The sequence below is a fragment of the Gymnoscopelus microlampas genome (assembly GCF_963454915.1).
Source record: "Gymnoscopelus microlampas genome assembly, chromosome: 17".
Classification (NCBI taxonomy): Eukaryota; Metazoa; Chordata; class Actinopteri; order Myctophiformes; family Myctophidae; genus Gymnoscopelus; species Gymnoscopelus microlampas.
Genome location: NC_139954.1, coordinates 29,462,173 through 29,483,728, shown reverse-complemented (window position 1 = coordinate 29,483,728; position 21,556 = coordinate 29,462,173). Strand labels below are relative to the sequence as shown.

General features: G+C 44.5%; 2 protein-coding genes across 7 annotated transcripts in view; one reads left to right on the top strand and one right to left on the bottom strand.

Annotated features, from left to right (window-relative positions):
* Nucleotides 1-13,075, top strand: part of bcl9 (BCL9 transcription coactivator) — a 35,099-nt gene extending 22,024 nt beyond the window's left edge. For both annotated transcript variants that reach the window (XM_084084949.1, XM_084084948.1), the window contains exons 4-10: nt 3,245-3,558; nt 4,485-4,592; nt 5,333-5,522; nt 6,982-7,078; nt 7,174-9,352; nt 10,088-10,360; nt 10,546-13,075. In XM_084084949.1, coding sequence (XP_083941075.1) covers nt 3,245-3,558; nt 4,485-4,592; nt 5,333-5,522; nt 6,982-7,078; nt 7,174-9,352; nt 10,088-10,360; nt 10,546-11,597 — 4,213 coding nt within the window. In that variant the 3' untranslated portion in view covers nt 11,598-13,075. The remainder of the gene's footprint in view (nt 1-3,244; nt 3,559-4,484; nt 4,593-5,332; nt 5,523-6,981; nt 7,079-7,173; nt 9,353-10,087; nt 10,361-10,545) is intronic.
* A 797-nt stretch (nt 13,076-13,872) lies between these two features.
* Nucleotides 13,873-21,525, bottom strand: LOC311064050 (lysophosphatidic acid phosphatase type 6-like). Of its 5 annotated transcripts, none has more exons than XM_084083781.1 (12): nt 21,402-21,515; nt 20,942-21,006; nt 19,865-20,096; nt 19,633-19,761; nt 17,961-18,091; nt 17,709-17,788; nt 17,518-17,602; nt 17,018-17,150; nt 15,640-15,740; nt 15,386-15,478; nt 14,973-15,138; nt 13,873-14,760 (listed from the first exon to the last, which is right to left on the bottom strand). In XM_084083781.1, the coding sequence occupies exons 2-12, from the start codon at nt 20,944-20,946 to the stop codon at nt 14,626-14,628; spliced, it is 1,290 nt and encodes a 429-aa protein (XP_083939907.1). In that variant the 5' UTR covers nt 20,947-21,006; nt 21,402-21,515; the 3' UTR covers nt 13,873-14,625. The 5 variants fall into 5 exon arrangements, with proteins under 5 accessions (XP_083939907.1, XP_083939906.1, XP_083939909.1 ...); XM_084083780.1 differs by having other exon boundaries at nt 17,518-17,605; nt 21,402-21,514; XM_084083783.1 differs by having other exon boundaries at nt 17,518-17,605; nt 19,865-20,091; nt 21,402-21,514.
* Nucleotides 21,526-21,556: the final 31 nt, after the last annotated feature.

The window sequence follows — 21,556 nt, the reverse complement described above, 5'->3', positions numbered from 1 at the left end:
TACCTCGGTGGTGGGGCACTCACTACCCCCAAACCCCAGGCTCTGGCCTCTTTACCTGAAATGCTCCATCAAAACTCTGCTTTGTGTTTGTCACAACAAATATGGCCCTCTTTACACCTGGCATTAATATGCATCTCAGGTGATCAGACAGCGTTTGGATGGATGGCATCTGACGCCATAGAAATGTAAATTAGAGCTCTGCACGGGCCCAAAACTCCAGCCCGGCCCTGGCCCTGTGATGTTCGAGCCCAGCCCGGCCCCGACCCAACAAGGGTCTGCAATTTATTTGCCAGAGCCCTTCCCGAGACCCGACATCAAATCAATTTAATCTCTCTGACGCGCGCTTTCTTTGATGCATCCAGTGCACACATTCTCTGATGCGCGCTCACACGCGCTGTCTGATACATGCAAAACACACATGTCACATACGCTCCGAGAGGTTAACTTGTTGTAGTTTTATTAAACATAAGAACTACAAGTGCCACCGACAAATGCTCATGTTAACCCATTCAATCTGGGAACGGATCTGTCATTTTAGATTTATTTGGCTATTCAAAAATAGCAGATATACAAGCTCATAGCACGGCATCGCGCTATGAGAAAATATTTTGTTCCAGGCAAGGACCTCCAGAAGCAAAGATTTGCAAAATGAGCGTGTATATCTGCTATTTTTGAATAGCCAAAGTATAAAATAATGGTTATAGCTAAGATCTAAAATGACACAGATGCGTTCCCTGATTGAATGTGTTAATAGGCCACCGAGTCGCCACCGTCCATTACAGAGACACATAAGCAGCATGCCATGGCATGCAGTAGAGATTAAAGGAAGTTACATGATCCAGCAGCAATTAAGTCATTCAGGTTTTTTGACTGGTTTCTTTGCTTTGAACTGTGAAGAATTATCTTTCAAACGTTATATCCCCAAAAAAATAAATATATATTTAACTATGTAGGCAGAGCTTACTTATCGTCTCTGTCGGGTGGACACCTCCATGTGTCAAACTTTTCAGAAATTAAATTTTTCGGGAAAACGGCAAAAGTAGCAGATCTGCTATTTTTGATACTTTTGTGTGACGCTGTAGTAGGACATTCATTTACAAAAAAACACGCAAAGTTACAATGTGGAGAGAAGAGGTTTCTGCCCGACAACGTTGTTAATTTTGTGTGGTAAGCGCTGTGCGCCACATCCACATTCTCACTCCCAACTTCATGCTTCATGAGACGTTCAGAGACTAGAACTCGGTAGTTCTCAAACTTTTTCCAAGTCAAGGACCCCCAAATTGATATGTATTTGGCCACAGACCCCCATCTAAAAATGTTTTGTGCCAGGGACCCCTAGAAGAGAATATTTAGGTAAAGTTTCCAAACATTTTTGATACGTTTAAAAAATAGCAGATGCACAAGCTTGTAGATCTGCTATTTTTGAATAGTCATCGTATAAATGGATAAAGTGGTTAAAATGATTGTGATGCTATATTAACTACTTTTGCTGGGGACCCCCTTGAACCCCCACTTTGAGAACCAATGACCTAACTAATGTAACATGGACCCATTGAACTCCTCTCCTTTCATTGTCAATGAACACTTTTAGTGTAAATGCACCCTGAGACAGGATGCATTGTGAATGATCACAAGTGTAAATGCAGCTACATGTTGTGCTAACCTGGTGAGTCCCACGTGCAGAGTAGACAGCCAGGTCAGTCTTAAGGTTTATTTATATGCCCTTTTTATTGGTAATAGAATGCACACGATACCTACTATACCTCTATTTATATCTACTGATGGCTTATGCATACCTGACCAGCCTACAGTTGGTGCAGAGGTCCAGCTTGGATGTTAAGTGATCTTTTATACCGTCTTTTTATATTGTTTTCCTATTTGAATTAGTATTACTCTTACTACATAAATCTGTACTTGTTCTACACTTACCTGTATGTATGTATGTATGTATGTATGTATGTATGTATGTTTCATCCCTACTGCGGTGCTGCTATGACAACTGAATTTCTCTCACGATCAATAAGGGTCTGTCTTATCGATCCATCAGTTGGCGGTAATGCTTGTTGCAGTGCGACTGACAACATGCAAACAGTAGGCTAAATATAAAACTCCAATAGGCTAAATAGATACCATATAAAAATGTATAATGTTAGTCTTCATGGGCGGGTTATGTTACAAGTGACCTGGGGCCGGTTGCACCAACTCACTCTTAAGTTCAAACCTAGCCTAGTTATAGCATAAATTGTCTTCGATGTCAGGTCTTTCGCGTTACTTATGGATTAATGTTCTCAGTCGCCACTACTGATTTCAGGCCGTTGGATTTCATAGAGGCACGTCTTTCTCTTGCCGTGTATCTTTAACACTGCTGCTCTGCACCATGTGGCTGTAAAGCCAAGCCCTACTCTAATAATAGATATTTTATTTTAAGATGAAAGAGTATTTGAATTGGTCAAACTAGTAATAGAAGACATTTTCAGAGGCATCTTCCATAAAAGCCTAATGGTTTCATATATTTTACAAAAGCAAAGGTTAAAGCCTCAATCTGTAATTTCTGGTCACTGATTGCCTGTATGTAGAACAGCAGTAATAACATGGGTTTAGAACGTACTAATGCCTAAAAATCCTCATTTTACATATTGTGCTAATTGTTTAGGAAACAGACACAGACACAGAGTGTGTGTGTGTGTGTGTGTGTGTGTGTGTGTGTGTGTGTGTGTGTGTGTGTGTGTGTGTGTGTGTGTGTGTGTGTGTGTGTGTGTGTGTGTGTGTGTGTGTGTGTGTGTGTGTGTGTGTGTGTGTGGCGGGGGGCTCCTTTCATGCTCACGCACAAATTGCGGATTGGGACTGGGCCTCATTAGATTCAATAGAGATTCATATTAATGCCAGATGTAAACGTTGAAATCAGATCAATCTAGATACAGTCTGGATACTACACACACCAGTTAATACCAGTTATAAATGTTTAAATTACATCTAGATATACTCTGGATACAAGACATTTTAATGCCAGCTGTAAGGGTGGCTATAGATGCAGTGGGTTGTCACAAACGGGGCATTTTTATGCTTTTCTTTGAGTCCATGGCACTTTTTAAATTAAGTCTACGGTTAGTATAACAGTGTATATTTATAAATAAGACTATAAATGTATGCGCTCTTTTAATAAGGCATTATTTATTTTGTCATTCCATAAATGGAAAGTATATATAACTGTGCTTGTTTTGTTCTCTTTCCTCCTACCTGGCAGCCCTAAGCCCAAGACGGAGGTCATGGTACGCTCTCCTCCAGTCATGTCTCCTTCCACCGCTGCCCAGATGGACTCTAAATTGCCCAATCAGGGGAAGCCAGGGAGTGCCGGCAGCCAATCGCAGCCCTCGCCCTGTGACCCCAAGACTCTGGGCGCCAAAGGGGCTCAGGGTGTGTCAGGTGGCATGGGGCTGAAGAATGGCCAGGGTCTGACCTCTGGCCCAGGCTCCAAGGTCAAAGTCAAGCGGGAAAGGAGCACTTCTGTTGAATCGTATGAACAGCCAGAGACTGGCACACCCACGAGTGACGAGAAAGGTGAGTGTCCTATCTGGCACATATTGTACTCACCATTACCACCTATGCTTAGGCCTGTCACAGTTATTACATACTCGTCTAATCACAATTGTTTGAGATAATCGCAATTATGTTTTCATACTCGTCATAATCGTTTCCATGTTGAAATTTTGTCACACATTTTCAAATATTAAAAAAGCTGAAGTGGCTCTACAAGCTTACCACGCGTCGTAAGCTTGTAGATCACCTATTTCTGCAATTCTTACATGCATAGAATTATTAAATATGTAAATTTCTTTGCATATTTCAGTTATTTGTCATATCTGCCCTGTGCAAATTTTTGATTACGAAGCCTAAAAGGCTTCATAATGTTCCAATATTCAATGCCAAGCACACAATTAAATCGTTAATCGCAATTCTTTGAGTGACAATTAATCGTCAACTTAAATTTGTAATCGTGACAGCCGTACCTGTCTTACCCTGTTTTGGCTTTTGAGGGCCAGCAAGTATGTGCAATCTCCTCTCAGTAAAAACTGAGAACTATGCAATGTGTGGCCCGCACACATGGGAATCAAATAATTCTGCTTTGGTGAACTTGCAAACTAAGCAACTGAATGTTGTTCAATATTTATTTAGACCGAATGAGGGGGAAGGACACGTGGGAAGCTGTGCAGGATGCATTTCAGTGCCAAAGTAGAAGAAGATAGATTACCCATTTAAGTGATTGATGTGTCAGAATGAATACAATTCTCAACTTTGGGGCGTTGGCAAGCATGTTATTTTTGCACTAGATTTGTCTGATATGCACAGGCAATTTTTTTTGTTTTTCCTGAAAAATGCAGAATAAGACACAATTCACTCTCAGAAGACAAAACTTCATCGTCTTTTGGAAACACTGGCACAATTGAAACCAATCAATGTTTGTGTGTATTGCTGTGTGTGTGCAGACAATAGCAGGGTGAAGAGGATGTGTGTGGCGGAGAGGAGGCAGCCCTACAGTGGTGCTGACTGGTGCTCTGGAGGAGAGAGTGATGAGGATGACAAAGGATTCTTCAGTAAGTTCAGTTCAGTGTAACTGTGTGTGTGTGCAGTACTGTACTTAAGTGCAATTTTGAGGTACTTTTACTTTACTGGAGTATTTCCATTTGTCTGTACTTTTACTTCTACTCCACTACATCTCAGAGGCAAATATTATACTTTTTACTCCACTAAAGGCTTTGTATACATTTTGATAATTGTGAAATGGGACATTCTGCACAATGAGTACTTTTATTTTTGGTAAGTATATTTTGATGCCGATACTTTTGTACATTTTGAATACGGGACTTCTACTTATAACAAAGTATATCTTCATTGCAGTATTGATACTTTTACTTAAGTAAAATATGCAAGTATTGGGGCGTCTGCTGGCCTAGCGGTCCAGGCGCATACCACATATGCTGGTAATCCAGCTTGACAGCGTGTCGCGCGTGTCGCGGGTTCGACTCCCGTTCCCGGCGAGTCGGCGACCTTTGCTGTATGTCTCCCCCCCCATCTCTCCCCATTTCCTGTCAGCCTACTGTCCTGTCCAAATCAAGGCATAAAAGCCCCCAAAGAATATCTTAAAAATATGCAAGTACTTTTTCCACCACTGTGTATATGTATGCGAGCACGTGTGTGTGTTTGCATGCACATGCACAAGTAGATGTAAACGAACATAGACGTGTGATAGTTGATGACAGCCTCAGAAATACACTACCAATAAGTCTCTGTTGGGTCCTCCTAACACCATGGCTTCCTTTCCGTCTCCCTGTAGACTGCACCTCCAGCGATGTGAAGCCCCAGGACTCCATCTCTCATCCTACCTCCAACGCTGGCCTTAGTCGCTCTTCTACACCTTCCCACAATGCACTGGGAGGCCAAGGCTCGGCGACGGAACCTTCTGGCGGCCAGAAAGAAAGAAACTCAAAACTTGTCTATGTCTTCACAACAGAGATGGCCAACAAGTAAGGATGCTCAGCCACGGCAAATGTGTGCCTTAAGGAGTTTGGGTTGGAATATCATTTGTTCGTTAGCCTGTGATTAGCACTTTTTACAGTACTGTTCGCACACTGTTGTGTGCGAGAAGCGCCCTCGCTAGCCTGAATTTGAGTGTTCCATCACTGCGACATGGTCATACTCCTCCGTGGTCATGGAATATGGTAGACACTTGAGCTTAATTTTAGGGCTGGGCGATATGACTTCAAATCAATATCCAGATTTTCTCAAACATATGCCTCGATTACAATTTATTTATTTTTCCTGCAGATAATCATTCATACAGTCATTGACCCATCAAAGCGATCTTTTTTTAAAACTTATAACTGGCACTTTTATAGTGCCATAAAGGAAAACCAAACTGACAAACAAATACAGAAAACAAAAAACACAAGACAAACAATTTGCCTCGATTACAATTAATGAACAATTATGTCAAAAATAAGTGCATATAGCCCATCTACAAGCCTACTACAAGCTACATCCGCTATTTCCGCTATTCTTGTATGCTGCCATTGTACAAGGATGTGGTTAATCAGAAGTCGGTTATTAGTTCTAAATATCGATTTTGATATACGTTTTTGCCAGTGACATGCCCGGCCCTACTTTAAACCCTACTTTCAACTCCTTTGCGCGATGGTGTCACTTGCCAAAAAGAACCAGTTTTCAAGCTAACAACACGTCGCATCTTGTACTACAGAGTATAAATGAGGCTTCATGGCTTATTGTGGTGTGTGCGTTCTCTCTGGAGGAAAGCTCATTTTGTAAGTACTTCGATTATTTAGAGTTTTATTTATACAGGATAATTAAACAGCCATCTCAAAGCATACACACACACACACACACACACACACACACACACACACACACACACACACACACACACACACACACACACACACACACACACACACACACACACACACACACACACACACACACACACACACAATTGGCCTTTAAGTACCTCTGAATCCCTGTCGTCAATGGCAGTTGTGTTCAATACTGGTTTGTTGCTGTTGATTGTGTGTGTGTGCTTCTCTCCACCTACCCAAATCTCTCCAGTTATATAAATCCATTGTGTGTTTGTGTGCACAAGCATGTGTATTTTTAACTGTGCGAGAATACAGTTGGCTCATATTAACACTCCTCTCTGTTGGGAATAAGAGATCAAAGCTGTGGATGTTAAGTGGTAGGTGTGTGTGTCACACAAGTGTGGATACATGTGTGTGAAACTGTTTGTTTAGTCTGTTGACCTTGGAATTTCCTCCATCTACTGATTCTCTGGCTCACTGTGATACACACACACACACACACACACACACACACACACACACACACACACACACACACACACACACACACACACACACACACACACTGTCCTGCTGGTGACTAATATTTGACATTCTGACTTCTTGTCCTCAGGGCAGCTGATGCAGTTCTAACGGGCCATACAGAAAACATCATCACCTTCCACATGAAGAACATCTCCAACAGCAAGGACAAGGCACACCTCGTCCTGGTAAAGACATACACGCCCTTCTGACCTACTGTGCACAGTCTTTTGCAAAAGAATAGGATATCTCGTTACTTAAAATCCTCTTATCCCTCTTATAGAATAATCCAGCGACGGCCCTCCGAAATGACTCCAAGCCCTCCCAGCAGACCCCGTCCCACCCTCAAGATCAGAACCACCAGCCTGGATCCAAGCCGTCCTTACCTGGCATGACCGAGCCCACCCCGCCCCAGCCTTCCAACCAAGGGGCCCAGTCTGGTGTCCTCCCCCAAGAAGGGTCCTCCTCAGCGGGCATGGAAACGAAAAACCTCCCCGGCAGTAGCCCCAGTAATGCGACAGCCCCAGGTGACCAGGCACCTGTCAGCCAACCCGAGGCAGGCCTCAACCCTCCGCAGGCAGGTGAGGCAGGGCAGGGTGGGGGCCCTGGAGGGGCAGGACTGACGCCCCAGCAGCAGCAGCAGCAGCAGCTGGCCCAGGAGCTATTGAACATGGAGGCCAACACGGAGGGCCTTTCCCAAGAACAGCTGGAGCATCGTCAGCGCTCCCTCCAGACTCTACGAGACATCCAGCGCATGCTCTTCCCTGACGACCGCGATGCCCCAGTACCGGGGCCCCCACAGTCCCATGGAGGACCCCACGACGGAGGTCCTGAAGGTGGACCCCGCAGGCCTGAGCAAGGGCCCCTCCAGGCAATGATGGCCCAGTCTCAGAGTCTTGGGCCACCAGGCGGTCCTGGAGGTCCACGACCTCAAGGGCCGCCCTTCGGTCCTCCGCACGGTCCTAGAGACATGCCCCCCTTCCCACAGGATGAAATGGGCCCACATATGGGAGGTCCTGGGGGCTGTGGAGAAGGTGACCAGATGACCCCAGAACAAGTGGCATGGCTGAAGCTGCAGCAGGAGTTTTACGAAGAGAAGAAGAGGAAACAGGAAATGCAACATCGTCCACTTCCTCCTGACATGATGATGCACCCCCATGGTCCACGGGGCATGATGCGAGGGCCCCCTCCTCCTTATCAGATGGGCCCAGGAGAGATGTGGGGCGGACCAGGAGGCCCACCGGAGCACTACCAGGAGCGCATGGCCATGGGCCCTGGCCCCAGAGGCATGCCCCCACACATGCAGAGGATGCCTGGCTTCTCTGGCATGATGAACCCTGAAATGGAGGGACCCCCTAGGCCCGGAATGGGTTGGCCTGATGACATGCCCCAGAGGATGGGAGATGGCCGAGGCTTTCCTGGGGGACCAGGTGGCATGTTTGCAGGTCCAGGGGGTCGAGGTGAACGCTTCCCGAACCCTCAGTCTGTTCAGGAGGCCATGTTCCACCAGGGAATGGGTGGCGAGAAGGGCCTCCCTCCTGGAATGATGATGGATATGCAAAGGATGATGGGCCACCAAAGAGGTGGCATGGAACCTGGAAACGGCATGGGCATGTTTCCCAGGATGCCCGGCGATGGCCCTATGAGCCCTTCCTCCAGGCTGCAGGGAATGGGGGGCAGAGAAATGGGCCCAGAGTTTGGCATGGGGCCGGGGCCTGGGCCTGGCCCCCACATGCACCCTTCCAAGCTACGAGACGGACCCATGAATATGAGTCCAGATGAAATAATGAGAATGAGGCAAGGAGGGGGACCTCCAATGGAGAGCATGGGGCCCCAGGGCAGGCCTATGCAGGGGCCTCCCTTCCCTGAGCAGGGCCAGCCCGGAGACTTCCCTATGGGTCCTGGACGGCCCTTCCCTGGGGGCCCTGGAGGAATGAGGGGTCCACATGGGGATCCAGCGTTTGGCCCAGAACACCGATCTACTCCCACAGGAGGTAATGGCCGTCTTAACCACCTCCCCCCTGCTTCTGGCCCTTCACAAGGACAGAGAGGCCGCAAACCAGCAGATCTGAATGTCCAGGCAGGTGGAGGCAACTCTCCCAGCGTTAACCCACTCAAATCACCACCTCTGAGGCAGGTGCAGTCTCCCATGATGGGCTCCCCTTCTGGTAATCTCAAGTCCCCTCAGACCCCTTCCCAGCTAGCTGGCATGCTCACCGGACCCACAGGCCCCAACGCCCAACCGGCTCCTCCTACTTCAGGGCCAATGAAGTCCCCCCACTCAATGATGGGTTCTGCAGGCGCCTCCCCAGTTCACATGAGGTCTCCTTCTCTTCCTAACCCTTCTCCAGGATGGGCCTCGTCTCCAAAACCACCCATGCAAAGTCCTGGTGTTCCACCTCAGGGTGGTAAGCCACCCCTCAGTATCACCTCGCCAAATATGATGGGCAACATGGAGCAAGGTACACTTTTTGTTGCTGTACATTATTTGCTACTCTTTATTTTATTTTTTTGGTGATATTTTTGGGGTCTTTTCTGCCTTTATTGATAGTATTGATAGTATTACAGTGAACATAGACAGGAAACAGGGAGAGAGATGGGGAGTGACACGCAGCAAAGGTCTTCGGGATCATTAGCTTAGAGAGGCATTAGAGGCCTATATGTGGTATGCGCCTGGACCACTAGGCCAGCGGGCGCCCCCACTTTCTTGAATTTCTTATCTTTATTTTGGTGCATTTTAGAAAATCTATTTAGTTTATAGTATGCTATACCATTGATGTTTCAGTGTGTAGACCCAGGTTACGGTTGAATAATGTTTCAGTGACATTCTCAATGGTTAGTTATGGCACAATCAATTATCCCAGCCTATCTCATGATGACTTACCCTGTGAAATTATAGAGAAGTCCTTCATTAATCAAATGTATCACTCATTCAGGGGAACATGTCTGTGAAAAAAATACATTGTAGACCAGTGGCACCCCCTTGTGGTAATGCAGTTTAATTCAAAAGCAGTGTGGTGTAGTTTGCTGCGGTAATTGATTCCATTCACTACCATGCATGCATGTGAAAATACACTGCCTTTTTCTAGTATTGCCACACAATGTGGACCTTTCAGACAAGGAGTTTCATTTAAAAGAGAAATGTTGAGTTTGTGTTGGATGTCATAGCTCATGTTTCTCTGTCCTGCCTCCTCCAGGTGGCAACGGCCCTCCCTCTGCCCCTCCCTCATCAGGGGCTCCGTCTGGCAACATGTCCCACCCAGGCAACGTCCCGTCCGGCAGCCCGTACACCATCCCCCCTGAGCCAACGCTATCCCAGAACCCCCTCTCCATCATGATGTCACGCATGTCCAAGTTTGCCATGCCCAGCTCCACCCCACTCTACCATGATGCCATAAAAACCGTGGCCAGTTCTGATGATGACTCGCCCCCAGCACGCTCCCCCAACCTGCCTTCCATGAACAACAATGGTGAGTGGGCTATTGGCGTCTATGTTGATGTTTTCATCTGGAGCGACCTAGGGGTGTATTCATACTATTCTCCTTTTGATCTTTTCATAGCCATGTTTGCATCATTCAGATAAACAAAGCCCAACTGTGGTGTTCTTTGAAGTGAATATCAATCACCTTTTTCTTCTTTGTGTTCCCACCTGCAGGTATGGGAATGAACCACCACCCAGGCAATCCACGTATGATGGGACCTGGCAACGCTGGTCCCATGCCTGCCCTCAGCCCACTGGGCATGACTCCCATGGGTTCACAGCCCCTCTCCCACGGCATGCCCCCTCAGATGCCGTCTCCTAATGCCCCAAACATGGGTCCAGGCATGATGCCGCATGGCATGATGATGCCCGGCCCCAACCAAGACCCGGGGATGGCAAACCCTCAGATGATGTCCCAGGGACGCATGGGCTATCCTCACCGAGGCCAGGGCTATCCCCTTACACAGTCCCCATCCCATCCCCAACAAGGCCCCTTCTCTCCTCACAATGGTCCCGGTCCCCAAGGCTTCCCTGGACATCCCATGGGCTTCCAGGGAGAAGGAGGGCCCATGGGGGGCCGGATGGGAAACATGCCCCACGGTGGGGGTGATGGGGGCATGTGCAAGCCCAACCCCTCTGGTGGGCCGGAGTTCAACAGCATGCAGGGCGGCTTCAGTGACGCAGACCTACATGAGGTGATGCGGCCTGGAGCATCCGGTATTCCTGAGTTTGACCTTTCCAGAATAATCCCATCAGAGAAGCCCAGCCAGACTCTGTCCTACTTCCCCCGAGGGGGAGGAGACAACCCTGGGGGAAAACCGCCACACCCCTCTGGTTTCTCCATGCAGGGCATGATGGGCGATGGGCCCCCCAGGATGGGTATGCCCATGCAGGGGATGGGGGGAATGCCGGGAGGTCCCGGTGGGGGAATGGGCCCCCAAGACATGCCCATGGGAAACCCCGGGCACAATTCCATGCGGCCACCAGGATTCATGGGCCAAGGCATGATGGGACCCCAGCACCGGATGATGTCACCTGGGGGGCCGGGAGGGATGATGCAGGGGAGACAAATGGCCCACCCCGGCCCCGGAGGTTCACCTAACATGATGATGTCGCTGCAGGGCATGGGTGGCCCCCCACAGCAGACGATGATGATGGGGGGTCAAATGAGGCCACGTGGCATGGACATGGACATGGGGTTCAGCCCGGGCCCTGGAATGTTCTAATCCAACACAAACCTTGTATCTAGAATGTTCTCATGACGATACACATGGCTGGGTGGCGCGGATCACGCGGTGTGGACATTGTGCGACAATTTAAATGGACTCAAATAAAGGAAGTACAACATAAGAGACAGGATGTACCCGGAAATGAAACGTGCAAAGCAAAACCGGTGACCCAGTAATGTCCTGTGGGATCTATTCCAATGGAGACTTGGACAGGCCCAGAGTGGAGTACTTTTGCCACAAGAACATTTCATTTTGACTCATAAACTTCAGAATGTATGGGATTGTTGTGCATCAGTTTCGCAAAACTGTTCCTTGTGTTTTTTTTTGATTATCTGACTATAAAGATGACTACAACATCAAAGAGGAATCAACCGAACTAAAAGTCAGCGTGGAGATGCTACAGTATATGTCTACTTTTTTCAAAAAACAAAAACAAAAAAAATCAAATTTGTCATGAAAGGAACAAGAGAAAGGAATAAAAAGACAATTTGTGCTTTGTGAAGACTTTAGTGGAACTCCATCTTGTCTCTCGCTCCATTGTTTTGACTGTTTCTGTACAGTATATACCTGTGTGGGTGAGTGAGCGTGTGTGCGTGTGTAACAGAAAGACTGTGTGTGTGGAATGTATGTATGTATGTATGTATAGGCATTCTATCAGTGACCTCTCAGCTCCTCTTAACCCAACTTTCATTGGGGGAGGAATGCCCCCTAAAAATACTGTACTGTTTACCATTGGTGGGCTATTCGAATTTTAGTCTATTTTAATTTCCTTTGTAACTCCAGTGTATAACAAACCAAACTATGACCTCATTAAGATAATAGTATTATTAAAAAAGCACAAACATGGACCGTCTGCCGAAAGCGTCTTCTTTCTCCATTTTACCATTGAGAACAACACTTAAAAGCATGAGTCTCCTGAAAGCTCTGCAGCACAAAGATCATTTAAAGTTCATTTTAGATAAATCCTTCAGTGTTAATTGGCAAAAAAAGTTAAGTCTTTAAATGATCGCTGAGGATTGTACTGTGTGGGTGCGATTTGTCCGAGTGCTCCGAAGCTGTCAGGACTCAACTTTTGCCAGCGTGAATAATATACCGCTATACCCAGATACGTATGTGCTATGTGTGTTGTTCTGCTTCTTGTTCCTGTTGTGTTTCTGTTTTTTTTGTTTCTCTTGTTGACTCTGGGTAATAATCATTCCCACAGCAATAATCCCCCAAAGGTGGTCAGCAGAATGGGACAGGATTGGCTGAATGCCACAGCAGGTATGTCTGGTATTATAGAGCTAGAGCTAGTTAGATCTGGTTAACATTAGTAAGGCAGGTCAGGTGTCCACAGTGAGACACAGAAATGTAAACATTTACTGCGTACCATCCAGTTGACTTCCTCTCTTTTCTCTATTGTATAAGCTTGTCATGTGTTTCTCCATTGGCTTTGGTGCAGTTTAGCCTACCAGGGCTGTGGTGATGGACAACAAATAAAAGATATTGTTTTGGTATATACATGTTGTCAGTGCTGTGTGTGTGTGTGTGTGGCTCTTGGCTATTCATGTTTGAAGCTGTGTGGTCCATATGCTGTCTTTCGTTCTGCATGTCAAACCAGCTACAGTAAAATTTAACTTGAGTACAAATGTGACCATATGAACCCGTTAGACTATAGCAAGTTGCAAGGGTCCATATAGTTATTTGTATACTCGGTTACAAATGGAAAAATAGCAGAGACTGACACATTTACTTCCATCATTCAACTCCCAAGTACCAGCAGGAATAGGATTTCCCAAGTTCACCAGAATTCAACAAAAGAGCTAAACCAAACGGAAAGAAAGCATACTCAACCTGTCTTCATACAATTGGTCCTCACTAGTCACAAATACTCTTTATAATATGGCACTATTTCTGTCTATTCAGCGTCTGAGGAGGCCTGCGGACCGTTCAGAAAACTGCCTACCAGTGACATCATCGGTAGGTAGGTTTGGTCATTTCAAACAAGACTTAAAACATGTTTTTTTAATGAATGTAACAACAATGGCTTTTAGTTCAGCACGCTAACTTTCAAGGAAGAGAAAGGCTGTAGTAGTTTCTATTCGCTTGGCATCCCCATCGATGTCATTGTTGGGCAGCTTCCTAAACTTTCCGCAGCCCACCAATGAGATGCAGTGTGTAGATGGAAATTGTGCCATCTCCATCTTATGAGCATTAGTGAGGACCAATGACATAAAGATATGGTTAAAAATGGGTGACAGATTTTCACCTGTCAATAGAAAGGGACAGAACATTGACAACTAATATTTATTTCTCCTCACCAATCCAAAACACACTGAAAACTAGAACTCCTGATATTTTGCCACACTATGCATGCTTATATTGAATCCCCAAAAGAAGGCACCAACAGTTCACTCACAAGGCATAGAGAAATTCCCTTTGTAAAGGTTCTATAAATGATTATGAAAAGACATTTACTAGTATATTACACATTTGGTACTCTGTTTATGAACATTTTGTACAGTTTAACTCATGACTGGTGTGACGGGACGATTGAATTGTCTTGTGTTACAATATTTTAAATGTATGTAGATGATGATGCCACCCCTCTGTAAATCATGGGGTTATTTCTGTCAGTGGTCGGCAGCATTCTTAAATTGGAAAAAGAAACATGTAAGATGTTCCTTTTGAACAGATAATGAATTGAGCTGTAGTCATTGGACTTGGCCATGAAACCAAACTGATTTGCTATGAAGATATCTTGGTAAAACCAACTCTACCCAATGTATAATTTGGTTGATTAACAATGCACCAACTATCTTGGTGGTGATTAAATTGAACAAAAACAGTATAATTCAGATTCCTCTCAAATGGACTGGGTTCCAGGACTTGTGTGCCCAAGAAAGAGGCCTCTTGTGCGTTTTGACATTGAGGTATGATCACTGACACATTTTGCTGGATGGAGAGAAAGAGCACGTAAACTATAATGGCGGCTTATAATAGACGGTGCGTGCCATGGGCAGAGCTGTGTTTGGAGGTGAAGGGATCAGGGTTGAGTGAGGCCCTCTGTGCTGTTGCAAAGTGTCTGGTAAAGTTCAGAGTTCAGGGAGTAGGCTGAGAGGGCCTGTTTGAACTCCTGCAGGGGGCAGTAGACTCCACTACAACCTGGTAGCAGCTGGTCCTACAGAGACAAAGACAGTACAGACCATTATCTGCAGGAAGGACAAAATTGGGCATGTCACCCTATTAAATACTCTTGTTAATTTATCCATTTGTAACTAAAAGAGTGTACATATGTAACCAAATGGACCCGTTACATTTGTACACATAGTTAAATTAACAAAGAGGATATTTCTGTGTATGTTGCGACTGCAAGTGCAATCTCATTCTTACCTGGCCGATGTAGGACACTTTGACGAAGGCCTCTTTTGTCTGCCGGTGCTGGTGTAGCTCAACGGTGATATCGGCACCATATGGTGGCCATCTCTTGTCAAAAATCCCCATAGCCATTAGACAGGGCATCAGAGTCGTATCATGTGCAGAATACAAGAACAGTTTCCTGGGTGAGGAAACAGGAAAATAACTGATTAACACAGTGTGCGTTCTCTGTAGGGCTGAAATGATTATTTGACATTTTTGACAACTAAAACAATTGTAGACATATTTTCATAGTTAGTTAGTCATAGAAGATTGTGGAATTGTTGTCTGGCTTGAAAGACTATGCATAAAGCTGATTACTCAATTCAATGACTGATTTTCATTATGATCAGTTCATTTGTTGTCTCTCTGAGACTTGGTTCTCTAACCTGTTTGGCTCTGATGAGGTGCCCTGTAGTGTCTCCTCAATGTTGCCCATCATTGTGTGCAGGAGTGGTCCCACACATAGCTGCAAGCTTTCCCTGAAACAAACCATACACAAACAGAATGAGAAACAGTTTTGCAGAAATCCAATATGGTGAAGCGGTTGGCTATCATTGTGATCTGTAGGAGTAGGGTTACTGATAACCCTTGAGTCTGCCCATTTGAAGAGCCCCATCTCCCCTGCCTGTAACACTCTAACCTCTTGCTGGGTTCGTAGATGTGGCAGATCATGTCCACTGCCCTCTGTTCCACTGTGTTCCTCCATGTATCCAATACTGGAGGGAAAGGCAGGCCATGTGTCTGTTGATACGGTCAGATGCAGTAATGTCAGAAATGACTGAACACGGTACTTGGCTTTTGAAACACACAGTTCATCTGAAACATCTTGCAGAGCTTGACCGTAAGTGATTAACCTCTTAGTAGGGCTGCACAATTAATCGAATTTTAATCGGGATCACGATTTTGGCTTCCCACAATTAATTTAACACAATGGTGCGATTATTGCCATTTTTAATGTGTGCTTCACGGTGCGCATAGAACGCTTGAATAGGCTACAAGAACGCCAACACGCTGGGGCGAGCGTTTCGGTTACCCAACACTTCACTGCTAGTCAAGTGCTCCCTAAGTTGAGCTCCTGGAAGTGGAGGAGATTCGATTGCGGGGATTACTTAATTGATTCCCGCATGTTTAGGACTTAGAATGTGGAAGATTCCCGTACACATTCATAGTAATGTGTTAGTATTCATCAACGTGAATGCGGAAGGACTGACTGGAAGCTGTGCTGTTTTCCATCCGTTCACTCTGCTGTCTCTCTCTGGCTAATGCTTACATGTATTTAAACTTCATTGAATGGCGGTGTTGCGCACCAAAATGAACAGATCTACAAGCGACACACTGTGAGCTCGTAGATCATCTATTTTCGGCGCACGACACCGTCATACAACGAATACAATCAGTTAAAATGGTCGGATCACCGCCATAACTAGTGAGGTTCAATAGTTTTATTCACCCCCACCACGAAGGTACAATGAATGGAGTGAAAGACTTTATATTTTGCTTATTGGAGATGCACTTGGAGATGTAAATACAAACAGTATGCCTATTTAAGTCTGCAAAGATGTGTTAATTAGCAGGAATGTGGCACAATATAAAAGCGAAAGCAGTGCTCTGTTGATTTAATTTAGTGTGGTATTCATTCTGAGATGCACAGAATTTACAGTAGGTGAATAAGGAGGAACTCCTTATTCACCTACTGGAACTAAAGAATTTTGATTCAAAAATGTAAAAAAAAAAGTCATTCAAAAGGTAGTACTACAAAATGAATGTGAAAGCAGTCTTATGTTTATGTGACAGTGCAATAACAACATCAACTATCATTCAACTATCACTGTCACTAATTTGTCACAGGAAAATTTGTCATATCTTAATCGTGCGGAATAATCGAGGTCTCAATATTGATCAAAATAATCGGAATTATTATTTTGGCCATAATCGTGCAGCCCTACCTCTTAGCGCACAATATTACTTCATCTGGCCGGGCCTAAGTTAAGTGAAATGTATCAAGAAGATCATATCACCTCTCTAGCGACCAAGTCATCCCTAATGAGAATGAAGTCGATGCGCTGGTGAGGGGCAATGCCCAGTGCACCTTGGATATTCTGCAGGTCGGCCGCAATGTCCGGTAGAGTGGAGGATTCTGCCCAGCGGTGACTGCACAGAGAACACATACACACGCACATGTACACGTACACACACGCACGCGCACACACACACACACACACACACACACACACACACACACACACACACACACACACACACACACACACACACACACACACACACACACACACACACACACACACACACACACACACACACACACACACACACACACACACACACACACACACACACACACACACACACACACTTAGAGTTAGAGAGGATAGGCAATGATAAACCATCAGTCATTTTAACAGCACTAATACATTTTGCACAACATCTTTGTTTGGTTAGGGCATTAGATATTCTGGCTGTGATTGCAGTAGTTCTGTGTGTATTAAATTCTGCTTACCCTCCTAGGAGTTTGAGTAGTTTGCATCCATGGTAGTTAGGGTAGAGGATTTCAGCTGTTGCCTCTGTTGTTACTATGGGAACAACTTCTTCAGGTGGAGGGAGAACAGAGAGAATATCAGACATCAGGACAGGAGGAGAGAGCCTCAATCATGTAGAGGGTATGATGTACATTATGGACTTTTATCCTACCATTCTGTTTCTGCTCGAACAGACCTGCTACCAGACATTTGGCAGATTCAATGGTTCTCACAATGTTAGTGGAGCGCACACTAGAAGGAGAAAGAAAAGTAGGTCATGGAAGGCAGCCAACTTGACTTGAATAGTAGAACACATTCAGGACGATATCTTCTGCACTTTACCCACAATCCCAATGTATCAAAGTAGTATGATGAAGAAAAAGTCATTGCACGTTGCTAAATGTTACGATACACGCATTCTTACTAGACTTCTTCTGGGCTAAAGGTGGGGCTAAGGAACGGAGTTTCCTCAATGTATCGCCTCTTCAGCCTTCTCCCCAAATCATAAAGCTGCTGCATGCCCACTGCAGTTAGCTGACCAGGGAATGTGCCACCCTGCAAGGATGACAATTTGGATCAGTGATCAGTTATGCAAAAGCCAGATTTATGCTTAGTTGTGCACTGGTGTCGCGCATTAAAAATAGCCGATCTACAACACATCGCAGCGTGATGTACTGTAGATCTGCTTTTTTCAGTACGCGACACCAGCGTGCAACGTTAGTATAAATCAGGCTTATATAGCACAAGTAAGTACATGTTGTGGGAAGGTCCACACAGCCTCTCTCTCTGCACATTTATTATGTTATGTAATGTGCAATTATTACCTTCAAGCTTTACACATTTATTTCTAGAGCAGTTCTTAACAAATAGAACATTTAAATGTTTATTTACCATACTAGTGTTTTCCCACTGTGTTTTGATATGTTACAAATTCTATCTCTACATATTTTGAGATAGGCTTTAGCGCAATATCTGCCGGCCCGGAACGTTCGCTTTTTAGCATGATTGCATCACAGTGTGTTTTAAGAGCAGGCCATGTCTTTCCACGTCTGCATTTTAGCCATGAGGGTCTGCATGATGTACATTTTGTCACCAGCTCATGTCCGCATAGATATCTGCATACCTCCCGGATGTTGTGACCACGCATAAACTTACTGTATGTGCCGACAACTTAAGTACGATGAATGGATGCTCTGCTTGAGGAGAGGTTGAGGAGTTCTGTCACTACTGGCTGCATTATATTCTTTGACGAGAAAAGGACTTGACATTCAAGTGATGTTGATTGGCAGGTTTAATTAAAAGGTATGCAAGCAGAATAGAATAAAAAGCTAAAAAAAAAAGACTCCTTGAAGCTTTTCTGAAGGAATATATTAGCACTGAGGTCTTGGGAGTATAACAGGAATGCAAATTAGTAATTGACACAAGATATAGTGAAACTAGGACAGTAGACCACTTCTCAGAATGGCCTCTTGACATGGCACAAATCCATTACGTCCATACGCCAGTTGTCTGGAAGAAGCTGGTCATTATGGTCAGATTATGCCTCGTGTTTATTGACTTGCAGCCTGTGTCGTTCTACCCTTGAATGCATGCAATTCTGCAGACACCAAATTGTAGTTTGTCCAGTACCACGTCGTGTCCATGGACCCTCGCGGCTACACGGATGCGCAAAGTATAATCAGACCTTAACCCATTCAATCGGGGAAAGCATCTGTGTCATTTTAGATTTCTTTGGCTATTCAAAAATAGCAGATATACAGGCTCATAGCACGGCACCGAGTGCCGCGCTATGAGCTTGTAGATCTGCTATTTCTGAAAAATCGTGAAAATGTGTGCAAATCTTTTGAATATATATATATATATATATATATATATATATATATATTTAAAGCGAACATTTGTATCTCAAATTTTTGCTTCTGGTGGGGGTCCCTAGAGCAAAATATTTTGAGATGGGGGTCGCGGCTTGTATATCTGCTATTTTTGAATAGCCCAAAGTATAAAATAATGGTTATAGCTAAACATCGAAAATGACACAGTATGCGTTCCCAGTCTTAATGGATTAATACCTACTCACACAACCCACACCTACTTACAGTGAGTGTGTTGCTGCGGTAGCTGTCTTCTACAGGAGCTGGTGGCTGGGGGCCTCCTTGCAGGTCTGTCACCACGTACTTGATCTGAGTGTGTACTGGAGGCTCCAGGAGGGTCGGCACCCACTGGGCCTTTGATGACAAGACACATGAGAATGAATGATATCATTTGATTTAATGAATTAATGCCATCCTAGTCCTGCTACAGGTCTCCTTGTCAACCAGCGAGCCTCACCTCCATCACGTCGGGTATGGATTTCAGCGGTGTTCTGGCCCCGTGTCGGAACAGGACTTGGACCAGTTTGAGTTCATAGGGGGAGTAGGCATTTGTGTGGACAGGACACCCACCGGAGGCCATCTCATCTTGTTCAGGATTCTTCTGTGTCCACAGTAGTGAACCAAATGCCATGGATGCTGATAAGGAACCTAAAACGCTAGCCTTGGTCCAAAGATGCCTCATTGCTGTGCTGAAAGTAAGAGACACATTTTTATATGCCTGGTGGTATTTACAAACGTGGTTTACTATGACTACCAACACCATCATCATCTTACTACTACTACTACTACTACTACTACTACTACTACTACTACTACTACTACTATTAATACTTCTGGAATTTTCTCCAGGAACAATAAAGTATCTACAGTACCAATAAGCTATACTGCTTACCCCATAGGCCTGTCACAATTATTACATAATCGTCTAATTATTTGAGATGATCGCAATAGTTTTTGCATAATCCATGTTGAAAAACACATTTTCAAAAATAAAAAAGCAGAAATAGCAGATCTGCAAGCTTACAACGCGTCACTTCATGACGCGTTGTAAGCTTGGATCAGCTATTGCTATTTTTACATGTACACAATTATTAAATGTCGAACATTTCTTTGTATATTTAAGTTATTTGTCCTATCTGCCCTGTGCCATTTTGTATTACGAAGCCTAAAAGGCAAACAGAAATTACAATTTATTCATATGTTCCAATGTTCAATGCCAAACACAGTTAAATCGTTAATCGCAATTATTTGAGTGACAATGAATCGTCAACTTTAATTTGTAATGGTGACAGCCCTATTACCCCATAGTAATAACAGAGTGCAATAGTTTCTGGAGCTATAGTAGAACCACCACAGTAAAATGAAAAAGTGTGAATGTAACAAAAAATGAACCCTTTTAATGTGACTCCTTGATTACCTGATAAGCAGACTGCTCATGTTGTCACATGTGAAGATGTGCTAGAACCAAGTAGCCTATACCCTTGAGCAAAGCACTAATAGCCTCCAGTTGCATAATCCACCATTTATAACTTACATCATCACATCATCCCATGCTCTGCTGCCGTATTATGTCGTCAGATGATCCAATTCCTAGTATTCCTATGATTATGATTATTATTATTACAATTATTATTATTACATTAATAATATTATATCTGAAAGCTGAGAATGATATAAACTTTGAGCTAGATGTTCAGGAACAACAACAACAACCGTGTGGAAGTGATGTTAACGCAGTGTATTCATATTAATTAATATGTAAGAACGTTAACACTGTACAACGTTTAGCCAATAAATAAGCAACAACAGAGTGAATGGTGTTAATGTAAATGTATGGGCAGCGTAAGCTAATGCTAGCCATGCCGGAATTGCTAGCCCAACACCAGCTACAGTTCACCTCACAGTAAACATGTATTTCAACCTGGTTTCTTTAAGGTTTGATCAGCAGCTATTAGTATTATTATTAAGTGTTCTAGTATGCCATAAATACTTACTTTCTGAGTAGGGGGCGATGATGATGGCTTTTTTAATAAATGTTGATGCAACTTGACATTCCCAATCAACTGTAGCAGACGCCGGCTTATGGCAAAGAGCCTAATGGAGAATGTAGTGTTTTTAAAAAGACTGTTCCGTCGAATCGAAGGAAATA

Coding starts and splice junctions, on each gene's coding strand:
- LOC311064050 (XM_084083780.1), bottom strand. Junction 17,789..17,960: donor TTTAGCCCAGAAGAAGTCTA/GTAAGAATGCGT, acceptor TTCTCCTTCTAG/TGTGCGCTCCACTAACATTG. Junction 15,741..17,017: donor ATGACTTGGTCGCTAGAGAG/GTGATATGATCT, acceptor CCGTATCAACAG/ACACATGGCCTGCCTTTCCC.